This window comes from Leptodactylus fuscus, chromosome 1, assembly GCF_031893055.1.
Source record: "Leptodactylus fuscus isolate aLepFus1 chromosome 1, aLepFus1.hap2, whole genome shotgun sequence".
Lineage (NCBI taxonomy): Eukaryota > Metazoa > Chordata > Amphibia > Anura > Leptodactylidae > Leptodactylus > Leptodactylus fuscus.
Window position 1 is genome coordinate 279,730,013 of NC_134265.1, and position 12,004 is coordinate 279,742,016.

A 12,004-nucleotide genomic window follows, 5' to 3' on the forward strand; every position below is an offset into this window, starting at 1 on the left:
GAATAACAACACCATTGTGTTTGTTAGTTGGTTCACTAATGGGTGAAACTGGAGAACATCATTCTCCTTCAGCCCCTGCGCTCTGTCCAAATGTTCTTGCCTTTTCAGGGAGAATTTGGGCCAGGCCCCTTTTCTTATCCCAGATGAGTGAGAACTGTCTTGCTGCAGGTTTTAGTGTCAGTTTGTCCATTATTCTCCAGTGACCAGGAGCAATTTATGATTCCAGGCATGGGTAAAGCTCCATGTTTATAGTGTTCCAGGACCACTGAGGTTAGGCTGTGATTGAAATGTACTGCAAACAGATGGTTTTAAGCATGTGTAGATTCATGCCCTAATCCCTTATTCTTTTTTTTCCAACATTGGAGCTTACAATTCTTTTGTATTCTGTGTCTCTACAAAAATCAATGGGCTTTTGGGATTTATTGTAGGATAGTCAATAAAGTATATAATTGATACATAGTCCAAGAAGGTGGTTGGACCCAATTATCCCCTAAAGTCCTCAGTCCCATAGATAATGACAAGCTGGATAACTAGTTAGATTAAACCATCATTGGAAGAGCTAATGCAGTTGTGTAATGTACGAAGGTTATGGAAGGGTATCCTTTTGTTGACACCCCATTTCTGGGTGAAATAAGAAAAAACTGATAGTAAGATTGGATTCTTGTCTTGATGGTTTCCATATGTGTATAATCCTTTGACAGCCAAACCAACCCTGTTTATTGGTTCACCTAACACCTAGTCCTAGCAGTTTCATAGCCAAGCCTGTCAATAGTTGTTTGAATATGGTTCCTAAAGTGTGTTTCTTCACAATCATCTGTTTGCTTTAGCTCTTTAGAGACAAAAGCTTTTTTGTCCGTCTCATGACTAAACAAACAATGTCTCCTAGACGCTTTTGTTAAAGCCACCAGGGTATTATAATGTATTTACCTAAACACTTAAAATTGAATTTGAACTCTTTAATACTACAGTTCAGGTTCACAGATTAATATATACATAGGAAATGGACACAACCCGCCAAACATTACCATCGTTTTGTTAGAAAATGTGAACTTGGGCCAATAGAAATGAAAGATCATGTCAACTTCTAGATGTAACTTCTAGATGTTGATTAGGGTCTAAGCTTTCAAGTGATCAACAGATCAGCATATGACGGTATATGTATAAAATGTTATAAAAAGTTATCTAAAATGATAAAAACACTAGAGTAAGTTTACACTGGCAACGATGTACACAGTATGTATACAAGTGTGTTAACAAGGATTGAAAGAAGAGATTCATTGCACAAACAGATCACAGTCCGATTAGTTTCACAGTAAACAAAGACAATTCGAGTTATTGACGCTATTTCAAGCATGTATATCTGCACTGAAAACATACATTTGGTTGCATTGTCTACACTAGAGAGAGAAACCTACTGTACAATAATGGCTGATGAGCTTTAGGATTAATTTACACTTGAGAAAATTCTACTGAATAAAAAAATATTGGGTTGACGGCTAAAAATTGGGCCACAAATAATATTGCTATTTCTTTAAAACTGGAATTCTCATCGGGAAAGTTTTTGAAACAGGAACAGTAAGAGTTCTGACCAAGGGGGCAGATTTCCATTGACCAGAATATATCATTTTAGTATCATCAATGTAATAATCATTATGTACAATCATAAAACTGTTTTCATGAGTAAAGTGGCACTCCGGCAAAACCTTTTTTTTTTTTTTTTTGTTCATTTGTAGTGTAAATGATAAGCCTGGGCGATTATAGCCCAAATGGAAATCACAATTAATTGAGGATTTTACCTCAATTACGATTAAAGAATGATTATTTTTATATACCCCTCCCCCTATTTCCGTATATATGCACCAGGGTTTTAGAGAATAAGACATGGACCTCACATCCTAATATTTTACATTGATCTTGTGCTTTGCAACAAAATTTACAACAATGAATACAAGGTTCTTAGTATACATATTGATCAAGGTGTATAAGACCACTAGCCACTTCATGGCCATCTCTACATGGTGGGTCCCTACTATACTGGGAGTGGCATTGCACAGTGACCACCACCACCACAATGCAGTGCCCACAAGGAAACACTGCCGTCGGGCTAAGCCTCCAGTCCCTGGGCCACACCACTGTTAGTGCACCACAGCAATGGCAAATGCCGCACAGCACTGCACAATGTGAGCAGATCTCAAAAATTTCACCTTACAGTGTGGTCTCAGTTAGAGGATTGAACCAGTATTTACATGCCATACTCCATGTATATGCCACTGAATTTGGTTTGGGTTATCACATTTCAGCAATCCTGATTGGACACTGTACACTTAATGACTTTAATCCCTGGCAACGTGAGACAAGATGGCAAAATAATGAAAGTGACCAAATTCACAACGATTAATTGAGATAACTTTCAACTTTGGTTATTTTTCAATCCATTGCCCAGCCATAGTACATGATGTAAACAGTACTGCAAGTAATCTTCACACCGGTGACTATATTTTTCAGTAATAGTCTTCATTCTTGTCCACTATTGTTCCATATGACTGACACTCTGTGAATCCCATCGGCTGTTATATATGGCCCAGAAGTCAGTTTTTTATTCCTGCTCATGAAACACTCACTGTGAATCTCATAGGAATTTATAGATAATCTGACTTCAGCACATAAGTCTGTAGAGGTTGGACAGTGCCAGCAATATAGTAAATGACTGGAATGGAGTTTACAACTCAGAAATAACCCCAGTATGGAAATTACCTCTACTACTATTACTATTACAAACCAAATGTTTGTAGCACCGCTTCTTTAAGATAAGCATTATGTCTATGACCAGCTGAAAAAAACATACAACATACATTCATGTACCTTAAAAAAATGGACTAATAAAAACTTTACAGCGAGAAAGGCAATATGGCAAGTCTTACAGAGCAATTGTGCCGCTTTGTGTTTCATTGACTTAGCTGTGTTCATTGACTTCATAGAAGGTTCTTGATCTTTGAGACTGATGTGGTAAGACAAGAAAAAGAAAGAAAAAAGAAAGCAAGAAGGACAGATCTATGTCCCAAAGGAGCCTTGCGTGTCTTACATGCCTCTCCAGCAATTCATGTGTTAAATAGGGCCCTAAGGCGTTATAATTGACTTCACAGAGAGTATTAGTTTATTGAAACCAAACCTGGAATGATGGCTCTATCAATCTTCCAGAAAGGTAATTCCACCACAGACCTCACACAGCACAAAATGTTAGACTCCTGCTGTGTTGGAACAGCAAGAGACACAAACGCAAAAAAGAATAGTGTACTTGAATTTTGACAATTTATGGAACACCATTCTACATCTCACATTTTAAGGATTTTTTTATCTGCCCACAACATTCATTATTAATATCCTTTGACAGTTCAATAGAAATAACTGCATTCTGCCAAGAACTGACTTATCTCTTCCAATTATATTTACTTTTCGATACTTGAATTTTACTACTTATGGTGCAGTTGAGGCTACTAAGCTTTTTTCTGTTAGATGAAACCTTCCTGTGTTCTTAAAAAAATCGAAATACATGCTTTAATATGAAAGGAGTTTCAAAGCCCAAGCATCCTACAATATGACATTATGGTCTGTGCTGGGTCTACTGGGTGTGAATGTAATACAAAAATCCAGATTGTGGGAATTTACAGTTTTATAATTTTTGCAAAAAATACAATTAAAACATATACATTTCTGAATAGTTTGGGAATAATTTCATACCTTAAAGGGATTTTTTTTCTAATTCAGCAATTTATCCCCTATTCAGAGTATCCAAATGAATGAGGAGCAAAACACCCCTGTTCTCGTGATCAGTGGGTCTCTCAGTAGTTGGACCCCCAAAGCCAGGAGTAGATTGAGCAGAAGTCTAAGTTCTTCCTATATATTTCCCATTTCTTGGCTTTGGCTGAAAAAAACTGCAACAAAATCTGCAACAAAAAAGCTGCATTTCCACAACATGGGGCCTTAGCCTTAGGCTAAATGTAAATTCTCTGTAGAATGGATACAATTATTCCTATTAAAAAGATTCACTGAAGGGCGATTGACTAATCCATCATAGGAATACTAATTGATAAAACTTTACTTTTATTAGATATACTTAAAACATGACAAACAAAAGTAATAAAAACATGCCCCACACCAATACCCGCTGTACAAAAAGTGAACGATTGTGAGGAAAGGAGGTAGCACTGTTAGTAATTTGCCCTACAGTAAAGCACTATCTGTCTCCCTGTTACAACGTATGATGTGCACCAAAGACTCCACAGATTTAAATAAGAACAAGACCAAATCTTTATAAGCCCAATGGGATGCTCCCCCACCCCTCTGAGGCTACTGGCCTAACACTACACCAACAGAGAAGGGAGGTACCACCGGCCAGGTCACTGTTCAGATTATCCGTGTGTGGGTACGACATCAATAACTGTATAATTTGACGCTATGCATTTCCTCTCTAAGGGAGAGATTCATCAGGGGTCTATTAACCAAGTCCTCACTGTCGGACCACACATTGAAGATTCTGTGTAGTGAGAAGAAGCGGTAAATGGACTGATCGCTAGCAGGACCGCCGCTCAACAATCAGCGGTCAGATGGTCATGTGATTAGGACACAGGTGCCGCTCGTTATAATCACAGCACAGTAATCAGACATCTGCCTGGTAATCAGCTGTGCACCTGTGTGCTCATCACATGACCATGGACTGTAAATCACATGACCATGGTCAGAGTTTTATCTATTAGAAGTAAGGGAGCGTTCACACTACCGTCGGTGTCCGACATGTAGTGTCCGCTCCTAGTGTCCGCTCAAAATCTGTCACGGACACTAGGAGCGGACACTAGATGTGTCCGTGACACCTGTCATTCACTTTAATGGGCCTCGGGTGCGTTCTTTTGCACTCCGTGCCCGTCCTTTCCTGTCCGCAAGAGAAGATGTCCGACTTCTCAAGCGGACAGAGGAACCCTGCATGCCCAGGAAAGGACGGGCACGGAGTGCAAAAGAACGCACCCGATGCCCATTAAAGTGAATGACAGGTGTCACGGACACATCTAGTGTCCGCTCCTAGTGTCCGTGACAGATTTTGAGCGGACACTAGGAGCGGACACTACATGTCGGACACCGACGGTAGTGTGAACGCCCCCTAACAGAATGAATGACAGCAAGCAGAGATCTAGAAAACTGTGAGGAATTGATACAGAAAGTATATTGGAAAATTGTATATCTTTCTATTGTACATTTGTTTGTCAATATTGGTCTGAAAGTGGCCAACCCCTTTAAGTGGAAGGTAGAGGTATAAGAACTTCCTATGTATTTCTTATTCCTATTCTTGGCTTTGGCTAAAAAAAAAAATTCAACAAAATTAGCAATTAGCTGTTTCAGCAACATGGGGACTTAGCCTTAAATGGTTTTTCATATGTATATTGTAGATGTGCACTTTTTCTAGAAAGTAAAGGTATTATCAGATTTATTCTAAGGTATAGCTCACATGGGGGATGGGGTGGCGGATTTTGGCACCGAGAGTGACACGGGGAGCCTGCCACGACTGTCACGGTCACGGCTTCCCTTACGGAGTTGGCTCAAATGAATGGTCTGACTCCGAAGGTTGCTTCTGCCAGGCGGACACCGTAGCTCAACAAGCCGCGGAATCCGCCTGAAGAAAGGGCAGCTCGCTTCTTTTTTCCGCTAACAGCAACATGCTGCTAGCGGAAAAAAGAACACTAGTGTTCTTCATAGACCACCATTGTAAGGGGGCGGATTATGACGTGGATTACACGCCATAATCCGCCCCCTCTGTGTCCATGTGAACGGGCCCTTATTGTGGGGCTTCCTAAATTTCAAAATAAAGTCACAAATGAGTTAACAACAACAGCCTTCCCAAACAGAAAGCCAAATAACCTCAAAGGTGAACCCCTATTGAGAGAATTCCAAGGTAGGAATTTCAGAAATAGGATCAAACACTTTAAAGCATGCATATATATAACCCTCATGCATATACTTTTTCTATTGCAATGCATTTGGGCCTGTAGAAATTCAGATGACAATAAAATAAATTAAAATTCCTCAAATTCTGGATGGACATAGTTGTTTGGTAGATACATGTTACAAAAATGTGCAACCAGCATGTTCCTATGTGTATCAGTTTATTGTTCTGTTAGCTCTGCTTTAAATATTTGACCAAGTGAAGAATACGTCATGTGCTTATTTTTCTCTGGTTTGTGACTTGCAGATATTTTCAGTTACCAACAATACAGAATGTGCAAAAATCCTGGAAGAAATCAGATGTGCCTACTGTTCACCACATGCCCAGAATCTCTTCCATGCTCCAGACAGCACTGACACATTTGAAAGACAACTGGTGCTCCCCAACTTGTGCAAGGACTATTGCAAGGAGTTCTACTATACATGCCGAGGACAGATACCAGGTAAATTATTTTAGTTTAACTGGAGGAAATGTGAACTGCAATTGCTATATACTGTATTCAAAATCTGTCTAGAGATATGTGAAACTCATAGTGGTCTATGAGAAACACTAGCAAAGGATTGACAATGAAATTTTGCTTTTTAATATCATAAAGTGAGATATTTTCTCTAAAAGCTCTTCAGAATCCATCTTAATATTCCTACTCATACTGACTGCTACAATATAAATCTATGGAGAGGGGAGAGGGAGAAGGGAGGAAACAGAAAGAAACATGATGCTTCAACTAGTATCATTTCTTCAGAAATGGAAGAAAAATTGTCACTTTGATTTTGATACTGCGTCAATCTGTTTCTGTCCATTTTGCAATCTATTTTTCCCCTGCGCATGCTTAGAATGAAGAAGGAAAAAAAATGGATTTGTCACAAACGGAAAGTTTTTTTTAAAGACACGCATTGACGAATCCATCAAAAAAGACAGACTGTGGCATGAACTGTGTAACCATTTGAATCGTTTTTTTGGCCAAACCGTTATTTTTTTTTACACGCATTGGCAGCGGATGGATATGAGGCACAAGTGTGAACCTATGTGTCATCTCTCAGAGATCCAGTCAAAAAAAGAGTAGAAAAATCTGAATGAATGTTTATTCAGATACATTCATGAGAAAAATAAAGTACATTCTCTTTTTATTCCATGGTTTATACAGTATATGAGGACATAATAAAAAAAAATCTGGTTCTTAGAAGGTCTAAAATTAGGTAAATACAACCTCAGATGAACAATGAGAACACTTGACACATTACACCATGTCATTATTTATTTAACAAAAACTAGGCCAAAATCCACATTCCTTACTGCTTCCATAGGAATTAAGGTATTGCTAATAACATGTCAAATCAAATGCCATTGATTAAGGCTTCATTCACACAAATAATGGCTGTGTGAGATCCATTTTTATAACATGACAGCATTAATTTCAACAGGCTGAAAAAAAACAGGTCATGTCCTATTTTGGGGCGTTTTCATGGACCCCTCCTTACTCTTTAATGTACGGAGGACCCGTGAAAATGGGTGTCCTTTGGGTGCAAGACGGCCATGAAAATTGGATGTTTTTCATGGGCACTTTGTACCTCTTTTGTTTGAATGTAGCCTAATTGTTCATCAGCAAGTGTTGTCACCTATATGAAAGGAGACGTTTTGGCACTTTGTTAGTCTAGAGAATTCAGATGTGTGCTAACACAATGCCAAGAAAGAAAGATGAAAGCAATAATCTTAAAGAAGCAGAATTCTGGGGCAGGTCCATTAAGTCATTGCCAAACAATTTGAAGTCCATCATTCTACAGTTTGAAAGATTATTAAGTGGAAAACATTCAAAACCCTTCACCCTTTCCTAGGAAGTGACATCTCTGCAAATTCACTCCATGATCATAAAGGTGGATGTACATGTTTCAAAGGGAGTATTTAGTATTTCACTCGATTCTTTCATTTGTATTAAGTAAATAATGAAACGGTGGAATTTGTTGTGATGTATTCTAATTTTAACACCTTTTAAGGACCAGATTTTTTTTTATTATGTCCCAATAGGTAAAACTATAGAAGTCAAAGATTGTGTACTCTGCTTTTGTCATGATTGTTTCACACACGAAAAGAGCTCTCCTTCAGGTACAAGAGCAGGTATATGGATATTGAGTGAGATACTTCTAGTCTTGACACTTTCGCTCATCCTCTAGATACCTAGTCATTTACCTAAAGAAACAACTCTCTTTGAGTTGCTTATTCAGATACATGTAGTTAATGTATATGAATATGGATTGTAAAATTCACTTCTAACTGGATTGTTCCACTAATAGATAAGTCAAACGTACCACATTCCAGGCAGTTGTAATGTTATTGTTCCCCATAGTAGCAGTGTATGGGAAGCAGTAGTCTGAGATATTCCTTGTTGATGTCCGCATAGTGAAATTGAATGAAATGCATCATAAAATGCAACCAAATACCTTAGTATTAGACACAAATCTCTTGAGAGTGCAGTACATCAAGGCATATATTCATAGTTGTCTATATAACATTTTTCTAAAGTCTAAGAGCAAATTGGGGCAAAGCTGGCATAGATGGATAATACTGAGAGGCACATTTGGGGCAAGGCTGTTTCTTTCGCCAAATTGCACCTCACAAGCCACATTCTGTAAATATGGGTGGGGATCTGGATAGGTCGCGGCATCTGCTCCTCAGTCTAACAGATTTATTATTATATTATTACAAGTTTTCTAACTGGTGTAGATTTACTTTTGCTCAGTCTCTGCACCAGTCATGTCGTTTATTAAGAATGATGTATGATACACCGGTCTTAATAAATTTATCCCATTGGACTTCCCAAGTAGTTGGACTGCAGGTGGTGGTATATGCTATATGTCCCCTAAAAGGTGCTCTTGTTTACCATTTAAAACTCAGCAGTGCCGATGACATACGCGTAAGTGGCTTTGTTGAAGGGGTTAAGGTGATTCAGGAGAATAAGGCTTGAGAGAATGATGGAGAAACACAGGAGCCAGAGCTGCTGGAACCTCACTCCCCAGATCAACATATGTGGTGACGAATGACAAATTTATTTTTCTACAAAGGCTGTGTATATGTAAAACTGCTGAAGTGCATCAAGATGTCAAGTGCTTTCTGTGACCACCCAGGCTGCTCTGAAGGATAACCAGATGAAAGCATAACTCAAGCACTGGACAGAGCCATGCTGCTCTGTATGAGAAGAAGAGAGGGAAGCGGTCACACACTCCACAATCACGGAGAGTCAGATGCTAATAATTAGATGAAAAGCCTCGAATAAGAGATACCCGTGACAGAGATATGCTGTGTTGGGAGGTCTTCATTATCATTATTATTTTCACTACTGATTTCCTTTATTATTCCATTGTAGTATACAAATGGTAGAGATTATTTTATACGGCCCCTTCACTAATTTCATGACTGAATAAGAATTTAGGAACAAAGGAATACAATATTATGCTAGAACTTGGCAGTAAGTCACCTTCTACCTCAGTGATACTTGTAAAACCTGAACCCAAAACATGTCCTATATCAACAGCATTGTGGACAGTCCCCAACAATGGCATCCACCAACATTTTTATGGGTGTATGGGTTCTTTTGTCAAAAGCTGCTTTTAGAGGTAACACCTTCTAATGTTGTCCAATTTATTCTGTAATGGAATCTAAATCAAACTTCATTGGAAGTTTGATGCATCATATATGTTTCATGGGAAATCTGGTCAGTTAGTACATGTCATACTGGGAAGATCTCATAATGGTTTGCATACAATACTGTGTCAGAAATCTCTGGTTCAAGATCACAAAATTCTATAATCTGATCTTTTTACATGTGTTTTTAAAACATAAGTACGGTAGGTTACTTTGGTTAATTCCCTGATAAGTAGTATCGCCAATCAGAAGTTTGATGCGTCCGCCTCTGAAAAAATAGCGATCGTAACTTATTCAGTGTTTAAGAAAAAAACAATCCGGTCTGTCAGCAACTTGTATGGATGGAAAATGTCCTTTTATTGGAAAAAGCAGTACACCACGTATCGGTCCAGTGTCCATTCAGTGTTTAATTGTACTTGGCAGAGAGGTGAACTGTTACTCACCTCACCTGGACCCAATGCTGTGCTCCAAGTGGCTGCAACTGGATGTTTCTTCTTCTGCTCTCTCCATGGTCTTCTGTCGCAAACATCTGTGTCATCTATATAGAAGCATCAAGTTTCTAAGACAACTGGTGCCTGTAGATGACTTCGGACCTGCAGGCCTATTTAAAGTGGATTGCCCTCTATTGTGTTGTTACCTTTCTTGTTTCTGTGTGTTTGGATTGTTATTGCTTCTGGTTCTGAAAGTTGCCTTAATTACTGACTATGTTCATGTCTTGTCCATTGGATACTTCACTTGGTACTTCTAATACTACTTACAGTTTTGACTCATGGATATTCCTGACTATGTTCTTGCCTGTTGAATACTCTGGTATGTCTGGACCTGACTCTCGGCTTGCTTCATATATCCAAATTTTATTCTGTTGCACATCCCGAAACCTGCTTGCCCTCCTGTTGTTTATTCATGACTTTGTTACATTGGCTTTCACTCTAAGAATGGCACCACTGCCAATCTGTGACAGTTCACATGACCAGGATTGGAAAATCCTCCGGCAGCAAAGTCCACACACCCAGTCTATTTGCATCAAGTGATTTGTGGGTTACATGGGCCACATTCTAATGTTTGACAAGATCTCTTTCCTATTATTTCTGACACTTGGGAGCTTAGTCTCATACTACTTTCTATGCTCATATATGATCGTGATTACTAAAAGTCAACTTTATCAATCTCATTTGATACTAATCCTCAGAGTCCTGTTTACAAACAGTTATTTTCATGTTAATCCTATTAAACCTTACATTTAATCACATTATTAGTTAGTTGTGCCATTTTTAACTTGAGGAAATCCTAGCACTATTTCTTAAGTAATGTCATATGCAAAGTCTGCTAGAATATAGTTCTGGCATTAGAAATATCTATTAAATCTATAGTGGGCTATGAGTCACAATAGCCAACCAACGAGATTGGTGAGTTAGTGGAGAAGAACATTGCTAGTAGAAAACTTGTTTTGTAGTAAACATCTGTCTTTCATTCCTTTTAGGCTTACTCCAGACGACTGCAGATGAATTCTGTTTCTACCATGGGATGAGGGACAGTGGTCTGTGCTTTCCAGACTTTCAAAGGAAACAAGTGCGAGGACCAGCATCTAACTACTTGGACCACGGGGAAGACTATGACAAAGTGGAAGAGATCAGCAGGTTCATATCGATAACATCTCTTTTATCTTAAAAACACTGACAACTCTTGTGGTTTTGACAGTAAATTAACTTAGTCTGGCCTGCTTTTCCACAGCTGTGCCCTCCAGATGTTTTGCTCATCTGCTGTTTATGTGATTGCCTGGGAACAAATGCCTTTTTAATATTTTGGATGCTCGTCATGCTTTTCCAGTTGTTAGTAGAGTACTTCCGACCCACAGCGCTCTCCCAATAGTATGTTTAGAGATTTTCTTTTGTAATTAAGCCTCAAATTAATTTAGCTCGTTTCTTCTAAATAAGAAAACAGGACAAGTAAGCAGTAACCACTGCAACTAGTTTCACAAGGATCTGCCATGATGGTTTTACATAGTCTATTTGCCAATGCTATGACTGCTCCAAAGACGTTAGTCAGATACAACCATGGTATATAAGTGCCCTTGTGTCATTGCTGATTGTCTTTGAAAATAAGGAAATGGTTAATGTGTTTAAAGGGAGTCTGTCAGAAGGAAAATAGGAGATCAAACTAATGACAGTACTTTGTAGGGCGGCTTCTACACTTTCCAAAGATTTATTTTTTATTCTGCATTTCAGCTCAATTTTAATGAAAATCACTGTATTCTCATGCAAATTAGCTGAAAGGGCTTTAGGGGCATTTCCTCCATTGCTGATGCTTCACTCTCTCCTTTATATAACTACCCCTAACTGCTACACATCTCCACCCGCCATTTCTTGAGTGGCATTT

General features: G+C 38.7%; 1 protein-coding gene across 2 annotated transcripts in view; it reads left to right on the forward strand.

The window, feature by feature from the left end:
* HHIP (hedgehog interacting protein) overlaps positions 1-12,004 on the forward strand; it is a 102,184-nt gene that overhangs the window by 3,832 nt on the left and 86,348 nt on the right. For both annotated transcript variants that reach the window (XM_075265565.1, XM_075265557.1), the window contains exons 2-3: positions 6,239-6,434; positions 11,109-11,265. In XM_075265565.1, coding sequence (XP_075121666.1) covers positions 6,239-6,434; positions 11,109-11,265 — 353 coding nt within the window. The remainder of the gene's footprint in view (positions 1-6,238; positions 6,435-11,108; positions 11,266-12,004) is intronic.